Source organism: Musa acuminata, chromosome BXJ3-7 (genome assembly GCF_036884655.1).
Source record: "Musa acuminata AAA Group cultivar baxijiao chromosome BXJ3-7, Cavendish_Baxijiao_AAA, whole genome shotgun sequence".
NCBI lineage: Eukaryota > Viridiplantae > Streptophyta > Magnoliopsida > Zingiberales > Musaceae > Musa > Musa acuminata.
In genome coordinates, this window is record NC_088355.1 from 11795945 (window position 1) to 11816537 (window position 20593).

At 42.8% G+C, this 20593-nt stretch overlaps 5 protein-coding genes across 6 annotated transcripts; 3 read left to right on the forward strand and 2 right to left on the reverse strand.

Moving 5' to 3' along the window:
• The first annotated feature begins 4484 nt into the window (after window positions 1-4484).
• On the forward strand, window positions 4485-7414 carry LOC135643314 (protein trichome birefringence-like 28). Its single transcript, XM_065160117.1, has 5 exons — window positions 4485-5542; window positions 5634-5805; window positions 5883-6082; window positions 6164-6322; window positions 6984-7414. Exons 1-5 carry the CDS (start codon window positions 4911-4913, stop codon window positions 7342-7344), a joined length of 1524 nt encoding a protein of 507 aa, XP_065016189.1. The 5' UTR covers window positions 4485-4910; the 3' UTR covers window positions 7345-7414.
• A 10-nt stretch (window positions 7415-7424) lies between these two features.
• On the reverse strand, window positions 7425-8590 carry LOC103991747 (protein SLE1-like). 2 transcript variants are annotated; one of them, XM_018829099.2, is made up of 3 exons: window positions 8277-8590; window positions 8008-8204; window positions 7425-7922 (listed from the first exon to the last, which is right to left on the reverse strand). In XM_018829099.2, the coding sequence occupies exons 2-3, from the start codon at window positions 8183-8185 to the stop codon at window positions 7702-7704; spliced, it is 399 nt and encodes a 132-aa protein (XP_018684644.2). In that variant the 5' UTR covers window positions 8186-8204; window positions 8277-8590; the 3' UTR covers window positions 7425-7701. The 2 variants fall into 2 exon arrangements, with proteins under 2 accessions (XP_018684644.2, XP_009409563.2); XM_009411288.3 differs by having other exon boundaries at window positions 7426-7922; window positions 8008-8589.
• A 1711-nt stretch (window positions 8591-10301) lies between these two features.
• On the forward strand, window positions 10302-14173 carry LOC135643641 (probable protein phosphatase 2C 32). Its single transcript, XM_065160855.1, has 4 exons — window positions 10302-10856; window positions 11233-11580; window positions 12014-12193; window positions 12306-14173. The coding sequence occupies exons 1-4, from the start codon at window positions 10374-10376 to the stop codon at window positions 12465-12467; spliced, it is 1173 nt and encodes a 390-aa protein (XP_065016927.1). The 5' UTR covers window positions 10302-10373; the 3' UTR covers window positions 12468-14173.
• On the reverse strand, window positions 13819-14145 carry LOC135643814 (putative cell wall protein). The gene has a single exon (XM_065161180.1). It carries the CDS (start codon window positions 14143-14145, stop codon window positions 13819-13821), a length of 327 nt encoding a protein of 108 aa, XP_065017252.1.
• Window positions 14174-15469: 1296 nt separating the features above from the next.
• Window positions 15470-18219, forward strand: LOC103991749 (mitochondrial succinate-fumarate transporter 1). Its single transcript, XM_009411291.3, has 2 exons — window positions 15470-15964; window positions 17470-18219. The coding sequence occupies exons 1-2, from the start codon at window positions 15539-15541 to the stop codon at window positions 18004-18006; spliced, it is 963 nt and encodes a 320-aa protein (XP_009409566.2). The 5' UTR covers window positions 15470-15538; the 3' UTR covers window positions 18007-18219.
• The last annotated feature ends 2374 nt before the right edge of the window (window positions 18220-20593 follow it).

Sequence of the window (20593 nt, forward strand, 5' to 3'; positions counted from 1 at the left end):
TTGAGGAGCGTCATTGTAGCCTTACTGTGTGGATCACTACTAGAGATGAGGACGCATGACCTCCTTCATCCACTCCTACAAATCTATAGGAATTTAGAGATATATGATCTCCCTAGGTAACACAACTATCTCACACGTGATTTTTTTGTGTCATGGATTTTGCGCACCAATCTATGCACGACGACGAACACGTATAGGGAAATTTGGGATTTTTTGTTTTATGTTCTTCCACTGCGCATGTGATGTCGCCCTTAGATTTCCCAACACAATTATCATGGTTGGATATCTCTGGTTTCTCGAATAGTTTAACTCGATGTTGTCCAGCTCATTCTATCACGTTCTAATCGAAGGAGATCTTTTTTCTTTTGGAGATATGCTTCCTCTTCTTTTATTACCTCGATGATAAATTGTGAAGAACGTATAAGATCTCACACCTCAAATAAAGGATCCTCTTGATTCCTCATTGCTAGGACTTATTCTAACATCGGTTGTAAATCTTTGTTGTAATATTTGAGGTCGATGGGATCAATCTCCACCTCCTTTGACTCCTTATCTAGTTCAACACATCACAATCTTAGTCACATATTATAGTGGATATATACTAGTTTCTTCAACTATCTATACGATAATCTTTTGCAGACCTTCGTGTGATTCAATGTAAACATTTACTAGTTATATTTGTAACCACTCCATGTTATCGTTTGCAAAAATACATGAATGGCAACCATTCTTAAATTTGGTGTATCCCCTCTAAATTGTAGCCACCACTTGATTACAAAAAAATATAAATAAGACTTTATTAGCATAATAAATATTAAATATTAAATTTAATTTATAATCAATGTATATATACATTTTTTCTACTAGGATCTATATTGTAATGACACGATACTTGTGTATTGATTAGTGGTTTGATATATATTATAATTTCATCCATAGTCTCCCAAAATCTAAAAGAAATAAAAATATTTTCACCTTTTTTTTTTTTCATCGTTTGATCTCAAATACTTAGAATCAAACTATCACCTTTGAGACTTTACCTCTAGATTGACTTTAAGAAAATTTATAGTAAGGTATGCAATTTTAAATAGTACCGCTTGATACAAGCAGTATATATCAGTCCAACAACATACTAGTGCACAGATCGTCCGCTATCGGACGGAACATACTACAGTGTTGCATTGTAGCAGTGCTATAGTAAGAGGAAAAAATATTTAAAATCGCTTGGTAACAGTGATATAGTGTTCCAACAGTCAAATTGACCGTTGGAGCCCTTTCTCATAGTATTTAAACCCTTCTTCTCCCCTATTTCACTTCATTACATTCTCATACTTTCTTAAACTATCTTAAACTCTTTTTTTCTTATATTTGTCTCTCATAAACTCTACAAAATAATGAATTTTGAATTGAATTTAGGTTAATTTGGGAAGATTAAGAGGAATAACTTTCTAATCAACAAGTATATTTATATAAGGACAATCCATAATGGACTGAAATACGAACATTACACAAAATATTCTTCAAAGCTCGAAAAAGATATGTGATACTATTCTTACCTAATTTACATTGATTTTGCTAAACTTATGCTATTACTTTATTTATTTCTAACTTAAAAACCCTATCCTAACTTTTTTTTTTATTTTCAAGTATTTTAGAAGGGTTTTAAACCTAAATTAGGTGTACCGTTCAATATGTCCTAGCATACCACTCGGTACACAGTACCATATCGTACTTAGCCAACCTTGAAACACCGGTACGATACGGTATTGCATACCTTGATTTATATATTTTTACATTAAAATGTAGACTCAATGATGATTATATACAAACTTTGTGATTGATTTTGCCAAAGCTATACACTTACTTAATGATGGTAACTTGTTAATATCTTTCAACATTAAGTCTATATAATAAGCTATATATAGAGTCCAAAACAATATTTTTCTTTTTTTTCGTCAATTGTAAATTAATTTGGTTTCATTCTAGGTGAATATCTAAAAAATATATTATGATCCAATCTCTTCTATCATGATGTCATTATGTTTTTAATATAGTTTACATTTTAAATTTTATCAAAAACATTGATTGACTTATGAAAAATTATCCATCTTTTACAATATACAAGAAAATTGATGATACTCATTATGTCCGATTGTCGCACATCAATAAATAAAAAAATTAATGATACTCATTTTTGTTTGATATATTTATAATAATGAATGATAAATAATTAGAAAGTAATTAACTATATTTATATTATATTTAGTATATTTAATAATGATTTCAATTATATAATCATTAAAATAATTAATCACATTATTAAAAAAAAACTTAATTAAAACTTATTCTATCATGTGAATCACCATAATATGCATGAAATATAAAGATTTCACCCAATATATCTCTAATTTCAATTAAATCAACATTAAATAAATTAATCACAATATTAAATACATTAATTACTTCATAATTAACCCTATTTTATCATCATAAAAACCTCAAACAACATATTAGATATTAAGAACATTGAATAGGTTTAATCATCTTATAAATCAATAAAAATTATGAAAAAATATATATTTGATTAGAGAGTTTTTTCTTAATTTACATGTTAATCTTCTCTTTCCTAGTTGATTCAATCTACCGATCATAATTTTGTGGGTTTTAATAGAGTATAAATTAGAGAATGAGAGAAATATGTAACTGAAAAAGAGATTGAGAGGGGAATGATACTATAAAAAGGATTTAAAAATCCTTTGAAATAGTTCAAATGATCAATTTGACAATGTGAACTAAATCAATCCTAGCCATTGATCGGTATTGATTGAATCAATAGTATTAATTGAAATCCAACTTTTATCGATTAGTACAAATTAGTATAATCAAATTTTGATTGTTCCAAGATAATTCATATGTCAATCTCTTATCGATATGTATCACCCATATTGTTGACTTGATCGTAGAGTCTTCATCGCTCGATTTGACAAGATAATTCACATCTAACACATCACACCTGCCATATTTGTTCTCAGACTAAGATATGCATGTCACCGATCAAATGGCATATCGACGTGGTATGGTAATGGTTGTTGCCTATCGCATGCTCACCATGCTTTGCTAAGTTTCACTTCTGTAACACATGACACCTGCCATATATGTTCTCGGATTAAGATATGCAAGTCAATGATCAAATGGCAGACCAACCTGGTACAGTTGTTGCCGATCACATGCTTACCATGCATTGCTAAGGTGCCTTTCCTAGAGAAACACTTTTTGAGAGGTAAACTCAACTTGGCAGCAAATTTTGTTTGTTTTTGTTTTTGTTTTTGTTTTTGTTTTTTTCTTTTCATTCCAGGATGAATTATTCAATAATCATGAGCCATGAGCATGTGATATACAAGTGATCAACAAAATTTTCAATCTATTAAACCATGAAAAGGAATTCATTAATCATGCATCTGTCACATCCAGCACATCTGAACATGTTTCCCGTGGCTGTTATATTAAAAAGAAGATATTCCAACGAAGATTACACTGTAGCATAGCATCACCAATCTGCAAGTGGTTCTAGTGGGAATGTGGAGATCCACTTCAACTCATACTGTCACCTACCAATCAGATATCTCATCATACAAGCAACAATCAATGTTAACTACTCATACTGCAATCAAAAGGCAATGATTCCTGTCATCACTCATGTAGTAGGAATGTGTGATAACATAAACAGGAAGCAGATGAACTCTCTTGCACTGCTTCGTTTCAAGAGAAAGTGATCACTCCCCCCAGCTTTTAAGATTCTGATTTCAGCAAAGCTGCTCTCAATTCGACGACTTGAGCATTTAATATTGTCCTATCAAAGCCTTACAAGTACATATAAATCGAAGCTTGTATTGCCTTACAAGTACTTACAACCTTGTCGTAGAAATATTTGTATGCATTTTATATATAGGATCAAACAATATAGTACATGTGGACTTGTTCTTTATGTTTGCAGAGTCAAAGCTGTCCTTACACTTAGTTTAATCCTATAAATACCAACTTCATCGATGGACAGTGATTGTTCTCTAAATTAATACATTAATAATGTCCATGTGAAACAACTCTAAGCATTCATCTGCTAGCTATTCACATTTGAACTTTTTGTGACAAACCATGGGGCCCTCAAGACATTGTTTTATATGCAAAGTCAATAATATATTTGTTGACCAAATTTCCATGCAAACTTATGTAAGTTTTGCTGTAAACTTGAGATTATGTATAATTAGCAGCTTACATAGGTAAAAGAAGTTCCATTGGTGGATCATTCCACATATGAAATAATGCCAGCTGCAAATACATGTGCTATTGCCAGCCAGCAACTACAAGGAAAGAATAGTTCCTTGTATTAGATAAGTAGGTGGCTTGTCTCCTCACATGAATAGAGGTCAAAGAATCTGAGCGCAGCATTGTTAGGACTTGTCAGCCTTTGGCTATTCTAATTACACCAAAAGATGCAACCTACCCAACAACAAAAAAATATTGATGGAGCCCATCCTAGGGTTCTTCCAATAGCAGTACCACCACCTAATTATTATCTCTCTTCTGGAAGCTTATATGTTGTTGTTCATTGACGCTTCTTCTTCCTTCATCTTGTCCATCAATTTGATCCTCTCATCTGCTGTTCTTGGCCCATGGTGTGAGCTCATTAAAGGAACTCTGAAAGCAACACTTTGCAGCCAGCCAACGGGAAAGCCTGTCGAGAAAACCTCACTTCAACAAACCCCTTGAAACCTACTCCCTTATCGTCTTCTTCTTCTCCTTTGTATTCTTTGGGTTTGCTTCATTTCTTTCCTCATCTCCTTCAAACTTCAACCCTTTCTTGTATCTTGCTTTCTTCTTCTCTTCTCTTCTCTCCTTCATTTGAATCTGAGATGGTTCTGCCTCGCCGGAAAGCATCGGTTCTCGCGTCGGAAACGTTCAACGTGAAGCACTCGGCTTGGTTTAGCAATGGCCGGAAAAGGGGCAAGTACTCCGTCTTCGTCATGGTCTTCTCGGTGTTCCTCGTCTTCACGTTCATCTACAACGACGACGTCAAGTCGATCGCCGAGTATCGTCCTAGTGGCGGAGATAAGTCTCCGGGCATCACCCTCGAAGAATTCCCCATAGCTGAGCCGAGCAGGAAGGACGACCGAGAAATTAAAGGCTTCCACCAACCAAAAGAAGCCAAGAGGAGCATGGAGACCTCGGTGCAAGAACAGCGGAGTGCACCCGAAAGGGAAGACATCGTGCGAGTGGTGGAGTCGCAGGTCATAAGAGAAGAAGTGCATGAAGAGACAAGGGAGACGCCCGAGCCGAAGCCGAAACGGCGACGAGTGGTCCTCGACGTGCCGGAGAGCTGCGACCTGTTCACTGGCCGATGGGTCTACGACGACGTGAGTTACCCCGTGTACAAGGAGCCGGAGTGCCAGTTCCTGACGGAGCAAGTGACGTGCATGAGGAACGGCCGCCGGGACGACGGATACCAGAAGTGGCGATGGCAGCCTCGAGACTGTTCTCTGCCCCGGTACGATGCTGTTCTTTGCCGATCGACGGCACTGCTTTGCTCTCTTACCAGCAATTCTAACTGGCTTTATTTGGATTCCTTCGATGCACAGATTCGACGCGAGGGTGATGCTGGAGAGGCTGCGGGGGAAGCGTCTCATGTTCGTGGGTGACTCGCTGAACCGGAACCAGTGGGAGTCAATGGTGTGCCTCGTCCAATCCGTGATTCCATGGGACAAGAAGACCCTCACCAAGAACGGCTCGCTCAACGTGTTCCGCATCGAGGTAATCCCTTTCTTGCTCGACCAAGCAAAACCCCCTTCTGGCTCGATCGGAATCAAAGCCTTCTTTAACGCGAGCAGGAGTACAACGCCACCGTGGAGTTCTACTGGGCCCCATTCCTGGTCGAGTCAAACTCCGACAACCCGAAGATCCACAACATCCTCAACCGCATCATCATGCCCAAGTCGATCGCCAAGCACGGCAAGCACTGGAAGAACGTGGACTACCTCATCTTCAACACCTACATCTGGTGGCTGAACACCCCCACCATGAAAGTCCTGTGAGTAGCTTTAACCGGACGAGCTTGGCCATACGGCAGACACCATTATAGCTGGTGATGAGCTGAACTTGATGTCTGCAGGCGTGGATCCTTCGATCAAGGATCGACGGAGTACGATGAGGTCGACCGGCCACTGGCGTACAGGAGAGTGTTGACCACATGGTCGAAGTGGGTGCAGAAGAACGTAGATCTCAACCGGACCATGGTGTTCTTCATGAGCATGTCACCCAACCACATCAGGTACGATCAACCCCATCATCAACCCTAGATTATATACAATGATACAGGACAGTAGATTAAATGAGACGCTGAGTGCCCACATGCTCTGATCCACAAGTTCTGAGATTTTAAGTACTACCATTCAACGTAATACATCATCGTTCCCCAAGGTGGCGTTGACAATGGTGTCCAGGGATCAAATCATTCTAGCTTTTCGTGACATTTACTGCATTATTTGTACGAATTTAATGATGGACGACCAATCAATATGGGGATGGTTGACGGAGTCAGAACCACGTATCAGCAATAATTCAACTCCGTCCCCGCAAGGCAATTCGACTTGAGGCTACGCACAGTCGCCATAGAAAGCTACTTTTAGGACGGCGAAGGCCCACCGCCACTTTGGATCGAGAAGGCTCCTTTGTTCCACGTTAGTTAACAACGAAAGATGATTGAAGGTAGCGGAATCAGAATGCGGTGATGGGAAACTCCACAGCTCGTTCGTGCTTTAAAAAGGCCACAAAGACGACCCACAAGACGTGGAAGAAGGAATCGTCTCGACTTGTTTGTGGTTATGCCAATCCCATCACGCATGCAGTGGCTTTTCGTCAACTGCATGTTGCCATGTGCCAACATGTGGCGTGGTACAGTACAATGGCGTAACATCTGGTAACAATTGCAGGAGCACGGACTGGGACGACCCCAAGGGGATCAAGTGCGCGCTGGAGACGCAGCCGGTGGCGAACCTATCCCACCCGCTCGACGTCGGCACCGACTGGCGGCTGTTCGTGGTGGCGGAGAACGTGATCAAGAAGATGAAAGTGCCGGTGACGTTCGTCAGGATCACGGGGATGTCGGAGTACCGCAAGGACGCGCACACTTCGGTGCACACCCTCCGGCAAGGGAAGCTGCTGACGGCGGAGCAGCAGGCCGATCCCGCCACCTACGCTGACTGCATCCACTGGTGTCTACCGGGACTGCCGGATACCTGGAACGAGTTCCTCTACGCAAGGATCGCCTCCCGGCCATGGCGTGATCACTAACAGCAGACTGCAACTACTCTGCAACATTGTATTTTTCTGTAAATTTGCAAAAGAAAAGTACTTTTTTATAGGGGGAACGATTCTTATGCAGTGTTACGACTCCTCTCCTCTTGACTATTTTTTGGATTATTAGATGGCCGTCCGTTGATTTATCGGACGGAACATATTTGAGGCACGGACCACTGCGTCATGCATGTTAAGCTCCACAACTCGTTAGTGTTATTACATGGTTTTGGAGTCGAAGCTCATGGCTGAGGCAAAAGGCCACGAGATGCATGCATCACACAAACTACAAACCGTACTTGCTACATCGACCGAAGCAACACTACCTACAAACGCTATCCACGAGCGCAAGGCTTAGTGCATCCTGAACTTGGACTCGTCGATCTCGATCCCTTCCCTCCGCGCCCGCTCTCCTCCCGACTCCTCCGTGGTGGACAGCCCGCCCTTGCGCCCCATCTCCTGGTACCCCTGAACCCCGATCTGCTCCTTCCTCGTCTGCCCTCCCTTGTGCCCCAGATCCTGATACCCTTGCGTTCCTAGCTGCTCCCTCCTCGTCTGCCCTCCACGGCTCCGTCCTGCGAGGAACCACCGTTTGTAAGCGACTCGATCCATATCTGGTGAGAGTACGTACTGTTATGCTATAGAACTTAGGAACAGGACCTTCGGCGAGGTGTTCCTGGGCCTCGAAGCTCTTCCCTCCCGTCCCACCAGGGACGACAGTCTCGCCCCGCCTCGCCCTCTCGTCGAGCTCCCGCCTCTCCTGCTCCGTCGACATCCTTCTCACTCGTCGCAACCACCACCCGCGCGAAAGCCTTTCGATCCCCACTTGCCTCAGCATCTGACGACACTCGGATGAGCTGCTGCCAATGGCGATGGTGAGGTTAAATGGAGGAGATAGGGCGGTGCGGGGCGGGAGGAGACGGCGCCACCTGGGAGTTTAGTTGGAGGATAGCGAGGTCGTGAGCGCTCGGACGTGTGGGGCGCTGCTCTCTGGTTGGAGCGACACGAGTGCAAGCAACGTGTCGGGCGCTGCTCTCTGGATGGAGCGACACGAGTGCCTGCTTGCATGCAAGGAGACCGGCAGCTCACACCTTTTTCTCAGGGCTGGCAGAAGGCTTGCGGCGGACACTGAGAAGACGAGCTGAGCTCAACTCTGTAGATGGACTCAGTCCCGTCTGAGGAACGATCGGACAACATTCTTCTCGGTCTTTTCTTGCCCGCTCACCGACCTGCTCTACAGTTGAAGGCAGAAATGCCCTCACAGTGGGACCCAGAGATGTACGACATGGCTGAGCGGCCGAGACATAGTCCACCCTCGTGTTGGAACGTGAATGCAGTCGGGCAAAGACCGTTGACGTCGGTTCACGAGTCACGTGTAATTGACTAAATCTAAAGTAGATTCTCCCGCCATCCTATAAAGAAAAATAAAAGTAAAACAAAGACGAAGATGAAGAATTCAAAGCAACACCGTCACTAAGAGATGTTGCATCCTCTCACCTTGGGAATAACTGAAGTCGGATCCGTTTGAGTTTCTACTAGATTAGGACTTGGTAATTTGGAAGATCTAGATCGAATCACTTCAGCTACCAAATGTACAGAAACTTCTTATTTGACCATAAAACATAATCCGATAATTTAATTTGACTTTCTCTGACCATGTCAAAGACCAAACAACCATAGATCCCTGTTTGGCTATACGATTCGCCTTGGATAACCAAATGATACTTTGAAATGGTTGTACATGTTAATAAGAATTTAATTGACCTTATAGACTGTTTTACTAGTCAACGGTGTCTGCAGCAAAGCAAGGCTGCTTAGTTGACAAATAGGAGGTGTCGAACAATTGTTTCTTTAGTTAAAGACTTTGTTTTTGCTCCTCCAAACAAATGTTATCACCTTTCATGACCTATTTTTGGATTCTACCTTAATTTCAAATGAACAAAAAATAATGAAATAGTAACTTTCTTATCGACTACATATATCTCCAATTATTTCGTGTCTGCAATACCAGCACTTCACCGTGTGCATACTTTATCCCGTACCTATTGCACACTCTTAACTTCATTACCGTGTCGGGCAACGCGAATTAGGGCGACTTGTAAGTCGTCGCGTGTGCGGCGACCGTAGTAAAGCATTTGGTTGACTCTGTCGCCGCTACGTCGGAACAAGTGGAAGCTGCCCGGCTACATGGCGGCACCACAATTAAAGGACGCGTGTGCGCGGCTCAACGGTCTGCTTCCTGCTCTGTTCCAACGGTCGTATTTTTATTTTCATTTCTATACTCCTGTCACTTCTCCTAACGTTCGGCTCTCCGGACCCCACCGAGCTGTCGATCACGTGCATTAGCTCCACTTTGACCCAAGATTCTTAGTAGCCCGGTCACCCGTCGCAACATCTCTCTCGTTTCGGACCAACCAGGCACGGGGATCGCCATTACATGGCGTGCCACGCAACAGATCGACGCGTTCGCTGCATGATCTGTCGTGGTTAGATTGGTGTTGCGTGTTCGCGAAAGAAGTCTCTCCTTCCAGAAAACACTTCCATTACCCACTCCCTTCATACTCGTTGGTCGTCCTGTCTTTGGTTGGAGGTCCTTTGTGGGTCCCGATGGAGTGTCAAATAGAGAGGCGGGTGAGTCAGCCGAGCGAGGACGGGTGACACGTTACTCTTTGCTTAGAGAGATCGCTTCAAGCGACCGCGTCTCGATGTTGGAAAGGAAAGGTCGGACTTCTCACACCTTCGCCAACACGCCATTTACGTTGCTTTGACTCATCTGCCAAATCTTCCGATCCAGTGCCCTTTCGGGCTTCTGTTTTTCATCCGGCACCGATCAATAAGTCCAACCTCTATCAGATCCTTCTGATCCTGTCAGATGATCTCAATCGTCCAAATCTACTAGCGCTAGTTCTTGAGGAGCATTTTACCAACACTCGAGCGCTATAAATATCAGCTCTCCGACGGCGAGTTCAATTTGGTGAAAGGAAGCGACTTGGCATCAGAAAGAAAAAGGAAGAGAAGACTAGACGATGTCGTGCTCTGTGGCTATCGCCAGCTCTCCTGTGTTTTCCCCAACTCGGATCTCGATCTCGTGCAAGGGGTCCCCGGAAGCCCTCTCCCTCAACACGGGCTCGCCCGCCGCCTCGCCGTGCTCGTCGTACTCGTCCTCCCCGTTCCGGTCGCGGTTCCAGAGAGCCTCAAGAGGGCTGCGGGCGATCAACGCCGGAATCGGCGCCGCCTCACCCGCCTCGCCCTCCGTTGACACGGCCAGGTCCTCCCCGCCTCCTCCGGCTTCGGCCGAGTTGGGGTCGGTGTTGAAGAGGAAAAGGCCGGCGCGGATTGATATCCCCTTGATGGAGGGGTTGCCCTTCGCGTCCGAGGGATCGGATGGTAAGAAGGAGGTGGAGGCGGAAAGCGTGAGGTATTCGATGTATTGCAAGAGGGGGAGGAAGAGGTTGGAGATGGAGGATCGGCATAAGGTGACGCTGGACCTCAATGGAGACGCCAAATTGGTAGGTGTCCTTCGAGGGTTTCATTTATCTTTGTTCTGTTCTTGAACTAAATATTTTGGAGTCCAGATTAGGCGTAAAATTGAGATTTTTCTGAATAATTATCATAAGAAGTCGATAATTCTATGCGCGAAAACTTCAAACGAATTAAAGATTGGCTTTTGCGGTCTTTAAGTCGGTCTAATTTTCTGCTCTGTGAATTGAGCAGTAAAAGATTGGATTTTGTTCATAAAGTATTAATCGTGGGGTTTGATGAGGTACAGATAGGTGATTAAAGGCTTGAGATTTTGGTATGCTAGAAAATTTGCAATGTATTTGTGGCATGAATTCTTCAAGTCCTAACTTGATCTCATTTTTTCCCTCCCCTTTGTGTTCGCAGTCTTTCTTCGGCATCTTTGATGGGCATGGTGGCAAGAGAGCCGCTGAATTTGCTTCTGAGAACATGGGAAAGTTTATAATCGAACAAGTGTCGACAACAAGTGGAGCAGACTCCAGCGCTATGGAGGAAGCTGTTAGGATTGGATATATGAAAACCGATAAAGAGTTCTTGAAGGCGGAAATGGATGGAGGTGCTTGCTGCGTGACCGCCTTGCTCATAGATGGTGATCTTATTGTCTCAAATGCTGGCGATTGCCGAGCCGTATTGAGCCGAGCGGGTAAAGCAGAGGCCCTCACATCCGACCACCGGCCTTCTCGAAAAGATGAAAGGGAACGAATTGAGAGCCTTGTAAGTATTTCTACATCATTTGGTTCATCCCTTCTTTTCCATAGTTTGATAATATGACTGTTGATATGTGTGGGAGGGATTTCTTCCTGTATGCCATGAACGAATTGGTTAATGACCTCAATCAATTTAGTTTTTCCATGAATTAGGGTACCACCATTTACTTAGATTGATGAGAAATGAGACCGACGAGAAATCCTGATCACTAAGATTTGATGCTAGTATCAGCTGATGACACTGTTAACAGAGCATGGAATCAGCAAAATTTGCTGAAACTTTACATTTGATGCTTCTTGATTTCAGAGTAACTTGGCGTGGGTTCAGTACTATTAATTGATCTTAAGATGATCATGAAAATGTATGCAAAAATAATATGTCTTTGCAATTTGATACCTTGAAAAAATTTGCTCATGAGCATGGTGTACATCTCATGCAGGGTGGCTATGTCGATTACTGCCGAGGCACATGGAGGTTACAAGGTTCCCTTGCTGTATCCAGGGGAATTGGAGATTTGCATCTGAAACAATGGGTGATACCGGTGCCGGAGACTAAAATCATTAACATTGAAACTGAATGCGAGTTCTTAATTCTTGCATCTGATGGGCTATGGGACAAGGTACAATTGCTCTCTGGGTTTATCTATCTTTTGTTGGACTGCAAAACCTTTCTCCTTTTATCTCTGCTCTCTCGAGTGAAGATGACAATATGCTACTCCTAATTCTTTTCAGGTTAGCAATCAGGAGGCTGTAGATATAGCTCGACCATTGTGTATCGATGCCGACACTGCATCATCATTGTCTGCTTGCAAAAAGCTTGTGGATTTATCGGCTACACGAGGATCACTGGATGATATAAGCGTTATGATAATAAAGTTGCAGCATTTTGTTTGAAGGGTTATGAAGTAACAATCCCGAATAGCCATTCATTGACAAACAGAATTAGGAATAGATGTTAGTTTTGTGCCGCAAGTATTATTTTCATGGACTTGCGGCTATCACCATTGGAGTTCGCTAATTCTCTGATTTGTATTTAGATTTTTTCCAAGATGATGATTACTAACTTTGTACTGTAAGAACTTGTAGAAATTGACATGAGATAGATACTACATTATTTTTGCATGTCTGATACAAACCTTTCAACCCATTGTTGTCTTATTGGTGTTTCATTTTGTTTGGCATGAAATAATAATTCCACAGCTAGCTTGATATTGAATGAATGTCAAGGAGAGATTGTGCATGTAATGTAATAAAACAAGACAAACTGATCATTTTTGCAGATGAGAATTGGGAATCTAAACCATAAGACCGGAGTCTTAATATTGCCATAACTTTCAAGAGTGTAAGCCAACCATTTCATCCATATTCTCCTATCTGTGTTCTTCAACAATCAATACTTTCATGCAACAATTATACCTTATTTCTAGTAAATGCCTAAATAAGTATCTGCTAATGAATTCTGAGATATGCTACTTTTCCCTGAAACCTGTCACTATGAGTATGCCTTCAATCTGGCCTCTTCTTTCCTAATATTGTTCCATTTGCTTGCTTACAAAGGCAGATTACACCACACAAGAAGTGGCATCAACCTTACCACCAACCATGTTCTTGGTGACCAAAATCATCAAGACAGGGCCCATCTCTTCATTCATTCATTCATGTCTCGCCGCTCTGGGTTGAGACAGAATTAGTCAGATCTGGAACATCTTTCGCCCAGCTTAGTTTACTGTTACAAATTGGAATAGATGGAACTCCAATGGCAACTACCATTGGGCATATCTAACTTTTCATCCTTTATTTACAGACCTCTATACTTCTTGGCTGAAATAAATGTTCATTGAGCCAGGAGAAGCATCTGACAGTAGCAGCAGTTCTTCTTTAGAGAAAAAGGGTAAATTAGCAGTATTAACTGAGCACTGAAGATTGACTTTTGAACTGAACTCTACTTCTTGCATGCAGGCAATTGAAGGAAAAGTACAGCAGCTACTCGATGCAGTGATTGATACAGGTAAAAACCATGAACTACAAGTCACCCACTGACTCCACTCTGTGCAACAAAAATCATCAAGTACAATCTAAGAATTCCAGAGATCATCAACAGAACCCAATGACTCTTTCACTCTCTACAACCAAAACCATCAAGCACAATCTAAGAATTCCAGAGATCACCAACAGAAGCAGTGGTGAAGAAGCTTCACCAGTTTTATTCAAAGCGAGCAGTCCACTACAACTCTGCTGCATGCTCTCATGGGATCACTCCGCGGAATGGATTGGGGACCTCATACCCGGGGTTGGGAACAAACGTGTCATCGTTCCCAGGAAGATACTTGCCATTAGCTGCAGCTGGGATGCTGTGGTCTAAACCACGGAATCCAGGCATCTCATGGCTGCCGATCATGTACCGCCCGATACCAGGAATCAGTACAGTGCCTTCATGGCCGAGGAACTCGGTCTCCTTCGTGTCCGAATTGGCCGGAACTTTACGTCCGGCGAGTGCAACTTGAGCTACGGATATCAGTCCCAGGAAGAGGAGGATGAGAGGGAGAGTAGGGCAGCGTGAGCAGCTCCCCATTGACACAGACAACGACAAGAAGAAGAAGGAAGTAGTAGTAGAGACAGCTGTGTTGGATTGCTGCTGCAAGCTCTGCTGCTTCTTATATAGGCAGAGAAGAGTTCATGGTGTTAGGTGGAGAAATGGCGGTGATTAATTCTGGCTTGCCAACCTTCCGTGAGTGACAGCGAGAAGCTTTGTTACATAGCGTGAATTAAGTAGGCTCCAAATCCATCTAACCCGATCCATTACAAGAAGCAGACACCAACAATCATTTCCTGCTCATTCATGTTGCCACCTTGTACATCCAAGGATATAAATTAGGGTTTACGTTGCTGTATGTGGCTTCTCCTTCCACGTACTGGTGGACATTAAATCGAGGGCATGACCGAGCAGGAGGCTGCTCCACGAGATTGTTGGGATTCAATTAAATCCCAATCTCTCTCATCAACGTCATGAGCACCAAGTCGAGCGTAATACCATAGTCCTCCTCTACACAAACTGATGATGATGATTTGGTGGCTTTTGTTCATATCCTCATCAAAGCGTTTCAACCATCTGATGCAGTCAAAGCGCTTCGCTTTATTTGTTACTCTTACATCCAAAATTTCCTCGTGAGACCGACCATTCACATCCCACGAGGATTTCTAAACCTAAAAGTTATTTATGATTACAGATTTCTCGTATGATATCTCCTCTTGATAACTTGATCGAAATCATCTTCGACACACGTAAATCGACTACATTTCCTATCGTTCCTTCTTTTGAATTTGACCCAAAGGTATAATAAATATTATGACACCCATCTATTATCTTCCCAACCATCCGACGATTTCGTCACGGTAAAGTGTCCAAATACCTCTCCTGGATCAAACACGTTCGTACCCGAGTTCGCACCCCAGCATGGGCCAGCACTGCCGACATGGTCCACCTGGCTTTGAATCGAGACAGCTCACTCGGGTGGTTGACCGAGTCTCGAGTGAGCCCAGTGGAAACCAGTGTATCAATTGGACCGCTGCGTGCCCCACAAACAGGCTCCTATTAAAATAAAGACTCCTCTACCCGTTGCCCCACTGCAGCGCTGTAGAAGCCAAACGTGCCGGATTTCTCCACCGTAACGCGTGGGTCTTCCTGTTATCACGGACGTCCGATCATGATCGGACCGCTCTCGTTCGAAGATCACGTCGGTGATCGCGCACGCACTCGCAGTTGGCAGCCGAAAAGCCTACCCCTTTTTTTTGGGGGGAGGGGTATTTGACGGCACATGCGCCACCAACGGTGGCGATCCGATCTCGTTCCGACGGGCCACACCGACACTAAACTATGACGGTTCAAAGCGTTGAATAAATGCTGATTTGGCGTCGGTTCGACCCGTCTCTCCCTCCTCCCCATCTCCGTTGGGGATTCATCCCACATGGCCACGACCGTCAGCGAAGCAGGCGGCGCTGGCGATGAAAGAGGCCGCAGGAAGGGCCGGACCACGCCGCCGCACGTCAGGGCGCTGGCGGGGTCTCTCGGCGGGGTCGTGGAGGCGTGCTGCCTGCAGCCCATCGACGTGATCAAGACGCGGCTCCAGCTCGACCGCACCGGGGCGTATCGCGGGATCGTGCACTGCGGCGCCACCGCCGCTCGGACCGAGGGGGTGCGCGCCCTGTGGAAGGGCCTCACCCCCTTCGCCACCCACCTCACCCTCAAGTACGCCCTCCGCATGGGCTCCAATGCCCTGCTCCAGTCCGCCTTCAAGGACCCCGCCACCGGCGACCTCTCCAACCGCGGCAGGGTCGCCGCCGGATTTGGCGCGGGCGTCCTCGAGGCCCTCGTCATCGTTACCCCCTTCGAGGCGAGCCCCGTTGCCCCTCATCTTATTATCTAGTTCCCAATTTCTGACCTTGATATTGTCATTGTAGTCGTTGCTGTCTGATTGCTTATTAATATATGTTTCTCATCGATCTTTATCGTGCTGTTTAGGTCAAAGATTTTGATCTTTTTTACTGTTTCTAAATTGGTCATCTATTGGAGAAAAAATTATACTAAAATCTTGAACTTGATATTCTTGATCTAATGATTATTGCAATATCAATCCACTTAACATTAATGTATGAAAAGGAGGTCAAACCTTTGAAGGAGAAAGATCGTGTTATGAGTTCTTTCATTCCTACTAAGGCATGCTATTGAATTTGCCTCAGACCAAGTGTCCTTTTACGGAAGCCATATATCTTAAGATGTTCGTATGCATTTTCATATTGTACATGAGTTTGTGATCCCTCTTATTGTTGTCATAATCAGCATATTGGTATGTGGCATTCTTGATCAGACACTGCATTGAATTTGAGATCTCGTACACGGAAAAAGTTTCAGGACCACCGATTAGGTATTGGTACAACTGATATAGATCTCTTGTTGGTCTTAAAATTGATATACTTCCCTAATCATGATATTGCTTTAGCATACTTGCATCTTTACCCCAAAGTCTCATTAAATCATAGGTTTTCCTGGAAAGGACAATGCTGGTATAACCATCCAGTTGTCTGCCCATGAAGACCTGATAATTCTCTCACACCTTGTCCGGCAAGAGTCACCAGCATAAGTGCAACTCGTATTGATTTAGCTCAGCAGGCACAACTCCATTTGCCTTAGAGGTGATTGGTTTGGACCTTCATGATGAATCTATATGCATTCCTCTCTAAACTTTTTCTGGAAGTTGCCAAACCTTTATTCAAAACATAGTGGATGTGAAAGATAGATGTCGACCATCTCGAACTACATGTTTATTCCTCAGTTATTTATTTATTTTCACTGAAGTATTGTTTACATTATCAAATTGAGGAAATGACTTTGTGCACAATGAAGATCCAAGAGTCTTCTTTTTGCAGAAAACCAAGTGGTTTCATTAGGATAAAATTGGACTGAGCTTTTGTTACAGTATTTGAAGTTTTTAGTTGCTTTGAAATGCTAGGAACTGCATACACCTTACATTCTATTGCCAAGAAAATAATTTTGTGTCAGTCAGCTGAGACCTTTACGACCCAATGATTATCACATAATTCTGAATAAGAAGATAAACAGGGCTCTGGGTCTGTAGATATCAGATATAACGGCGGAGTGAACAAATCCTAAATTTAGAAAGAGATTGAATTTAACCTGTTTATTTACAAACATTTGACTCTGCATAATATCCGCACACAAGGTCATGCGCTTCAGGTTCATTGGCACTAGGCGTCGTTTGCTAGACATGTGTTCTTCTCCAGAATTCTCCTTTTTTATAGGTAACTTGTGCTGGATTGCTGTTTCATACTTGTGCTCTTTCACAGTTGTGAAGCATTAATGTAGATCTCATGAATACAGGTGGTGAAGATTAGGCTGCAGCAACAAAAGGGGCTGAGACCCGAGCTTCTAAAGTACAAGGGTCCCATACATTGCGCAAGGATGATCATTCGCGAAGAAGGCATTTTGGGTCTTTGGGCCGGAGCTGCACCGACCGTCATGCGTAACGGAACCAACCAAGCCGCCATGTTCACGGCGAAAAATGCGTTCGATGTTGTTCTCTGGAAGAAGCATGAAGGAGATGGCAAGGTGCTTCAACCGTGGCAGTCTATGATTTCAGGCTTTCTTGCGGGGACTGCTGGGCCAATCTGTACCGGCCCCTTTGATGTTGTCAAGACAAGGCTGATGGCCCAAAGCAGATCAGGTGGTGATGTGAAATACAAGGGCATGGTGCATGCGATCAGAACAATATTTGCCGAAGAAGGGTTGCGTGCGCTTTGGAAAGGATTGCTTCCCAGGCTGATGAGGATCCCACCTGGGCAGGCCATAATGTGGGCTGTTGCTGACCAAGTAACCGGACTCTATGAGAAGAGCTACTTACATCGGGCTCATCTATGATCACCCTCGTCGATTGCTTTGCCAATAAAAAGGACTTGGATGATGAATGTCCATCAACTTTCATTTAGCTTTCTGAGAAAGGATAAAGCATTAGAGCTCACACATATCTGCTGAACATGATTCTGTAGCAAAGGAAGATTACATTGTTGTTGTAGTTTACATGTACAAGATATTGGTTGGTTCAATCATTCATTTGATCCTATGCTGTTTATATGTCTGAATGTGAAATCTGATCCATCTGACATCTGAATAAAGCTGTTCAACAACTACTCAGAGCTTTTTTGTGAGACAATTTTCTCGATACATATACCTTCGCTTGGCATATACTGCGTGACATCATCGCTCTGTTTGTGATCTGTAAGCCATTTCTGAGTTGTATAATGGCAAAGATGAACTGCGCAACAGATGTATGGTTCAATGGATGTACATTTCTTTTGTTCCAAAGCTGTGAGGCAGCATATTTCGTGGGACGAACCAAAACCTTGGAAATTGAGACTGGCAACTCGTGACTGCATCACCGCAAAGCACCATAAATGCTCGTCTCCGGCCATTGGCTGCGTGCTTTGCAGCAGCAGAGGCTGGTGGCGTGGGACCCACCGCCCTCCGTCTCACTGCGTGCCAGCTCGTCTCGGGAAAGACAAGCAGGCGTCATCGTCCCCGTTGGTGCTGCTCAGCCGCAAAGCTCTAATATTTTCTTTAATTCTCGGATAATCATTTAATATCTAAAAAAATACTCCTTCAAAAAACTATCATTTTAAATAGTTTAATTTAAAATTTATTATTATCATAAAAAATATATATTTTTTTATTTTGATAAATAAAAATATTAATATTATAGTATTATTTTTGAAATAACAACATATGTGAATCATTGATATAATAAATATTTATTTTATTTAGAAAATATATGTTATCCGATTGGATCATATGGTTATTGATTGTCAAACGTATCCGAAGTGAAAATAGGAATAGTTTTATTTAAAATTTATTACTATCATAAAAATATATTTTTATTTTGAAAGAATAAAAAATATTAATTTTATAAAACCTGAATAAATATTTCAAAATATTTAAACTTAAGTTAATAATAAGAAAAAAATCATACATTTATGATTTAATTTTAATCTTTATTCACTTTTTATTTGAGATTAGAATAGGATATTAAACAGTAATTTCGATCGGAGAAGCAGAAGAGAACGGAGGATTAATTCTTTGCATTGTATGATCGATATTACATAAATATTGAACAGAGCAGAGCAGAGCAGAACAGAGGACATGACATAAATATTTCGATCAGAATAGCAGAACAGAACAGAACAGAGGATTAATTCTTTCCATCATACGATCGATCGGACATGGTAAAAACTCTTTTATATCTGCTTGGCACAAATTCCAACATTGTTTATATTGATGAGGTGAGGTGAGGTGAGGTGAGGTGAGCTGCAGGCCAGCTTTCCATGTCGCCATTATTATGGAGTTCAGGGGTGGTCAGATACGAACTCTGTGGACATTGTTATTGCTGTTTGCCTCGAGAGGAGCGTGTGCCGAGTTTGATGGTGTGCTACGCATGTGGGATTGGCTTTAATGTCCATCCACAACTATCTCTCTGTCTCTCTCTCTCTAATTCTTTTGGTCCTTCACCCTTGTTATGTGCTTGAGTCTAAGACATAAGAACTTTGGTTAGTAAAGATCTGAGAAGGATCAATGCACTAATTTTATCTTTATACTGATCGTTTACTGTATCTAAAATGAGATGAATCGCAAGAGAGAGAGAAAGAGAGAGGCTGCGAACTTGAGAGGCATGTATGTATTAAGATAAAACTCCATATACAAAAGACCCAGTTAATAATCTTGTTGACTGAATCATACATAATATGTTAAACATGTTTAATTATCAATCGTGTTGATTTGATCTCTAAATTTTATAATATATTATTTAAATTTAGATTTAAGCATCACAAACATCAATGAGTTAATGAAACAATTATTCTATCGAATCAGATCTTCACAATGAATATCAAAATCAACAAAATTAAAATGTCTACCGCTAATTCACCTCAGTATTAGACACGAAAAGAAAAGGAGAAGGAGAGGCCCCCCTTTTCCCCTTCTCTGCATCACACACATGTTGTGTGTGTGATGTTTTGTGCCCTCACTGCATTCAATACTACATGAATTCTTCAAACCCTTCCCTTCTCATGTCCCCTTCCCTCCATGTTGACATCCCCTAAACAACACACCTTTTATCTTCCTTGCTAACATTCTTGCCGAATCTCCTTCTCCCTATTTTTCACCAACCAAATATTAAGGAAGAACACGCAAAGTGAGAAACTGTGCACGTTAATGCCGCCGTCGTTAATTGAACACGATGCAGGTTTGCCTGCATGTCTCTTTCTCGGCCGACACCCCGCCGTAATCAACTCCTCCATTGCTGAGAACATGGCCTCCAGCTCCTGTTCTTGGATCACCTCCCGTTTCCACGGCTGCTCCTTCGTTAGGAGACACCGAATCGGACCGATACGATCGACCATGATCTGTTCGTGTTATAGCAGGAGACAGGGCAGGGCGACTCTGTTTTGTTCCTTTG

What these genes read in the sequence shown, in the direction of transcription:
- LOC135643814 (XM_065161180.1), bottom strand. Translation starts at nt 14,145, where the DNA reads ATGGGGAGCTGCTCACGCTGCCCTACTCTCCCTCTCATCCTCCTCTTC.
- LOC135643641 (XM_065160855.1), top strand. Translation starts at nt 10,374, where the DNA reads ATGTCGTGCTCTGTGGCTATCGCCAGCTCTCCTGTGTTTTCCCCAACT. An exon ending in TCAATGGAGACGCCAAATTG is followed by an intron (nt 10,857 to 11,232) that starts GTAGGTGTCCTT and finishes TTGTGTTCGCAG; the next exon opens with TCTTTCTTCGGCATCTTTGA. An exon ending in CTGATGGGCTATGGGACAAG is followed by an intron (nt 12,194 to 12,305) that starts GTACAATTGCTC and finishes AATTCTTTTCAG; the next exon opens with GTTAGCAATCAGGAGGCTGT.
- LOC103991747 (XM_018829099.2), bottom strand. Translation starts at nt 8,185, where the DNA reads ATGCTGAGGCAAGTGGGGATCGAAAGGCTTTCGCGCGGGTGGTGGTTG. An exon ending in CCAGGAACACCTCGCCGAAG is followed by an intron (nt 7,923 to 8,007) that starts GTCCTGTTCCTA and finishes GGTTCCTCGCAG; the next exon opens with GACGGAGCCGTGGAGGGCAG.
- LOC135643314 (XM_065160117.1), top strand. Translation starts at nt 4,911, where the DNA reads ATGGTTCTGCCTCGCCGGAAAGCATCGGTTCTCGCGTCGGAAACGTTC. An exon ending in TCAACGTGTTCCGCATCGAG is followed by an intron (nt 5,806 to 5,882) that starts GTAATCCCTTTC and finishes TAACGCGAGCAG; the next exon opens with GAGTACAACGCCACCGTGGA. An exon ending in ATGTCACCCAACCACATCAG is followed by an intron (nt 6,323 to 6,983) that starts GTACGATCAACC and finishes TAACAATTGCAG; the next exon opens with GAGCACGGACTGGGACGACC.
- LOC103991749 (XM_009411291.3), top strand. Translation starts at nt 15,539, where the DNA reads ATGGCCACGACCGTCAGCGAAGCAGGCGGCGCTGGCGATGAAAGAGGC. An exon ending in TCATCGTTACCCCCTTCGAG is followed by an intron (nt 15,965 to 17,469) that starts GCGAGCCCCGTT and finishes TCATGAATACAG; the next exon opens with GTGGTGAAGATTAGGCTGCA.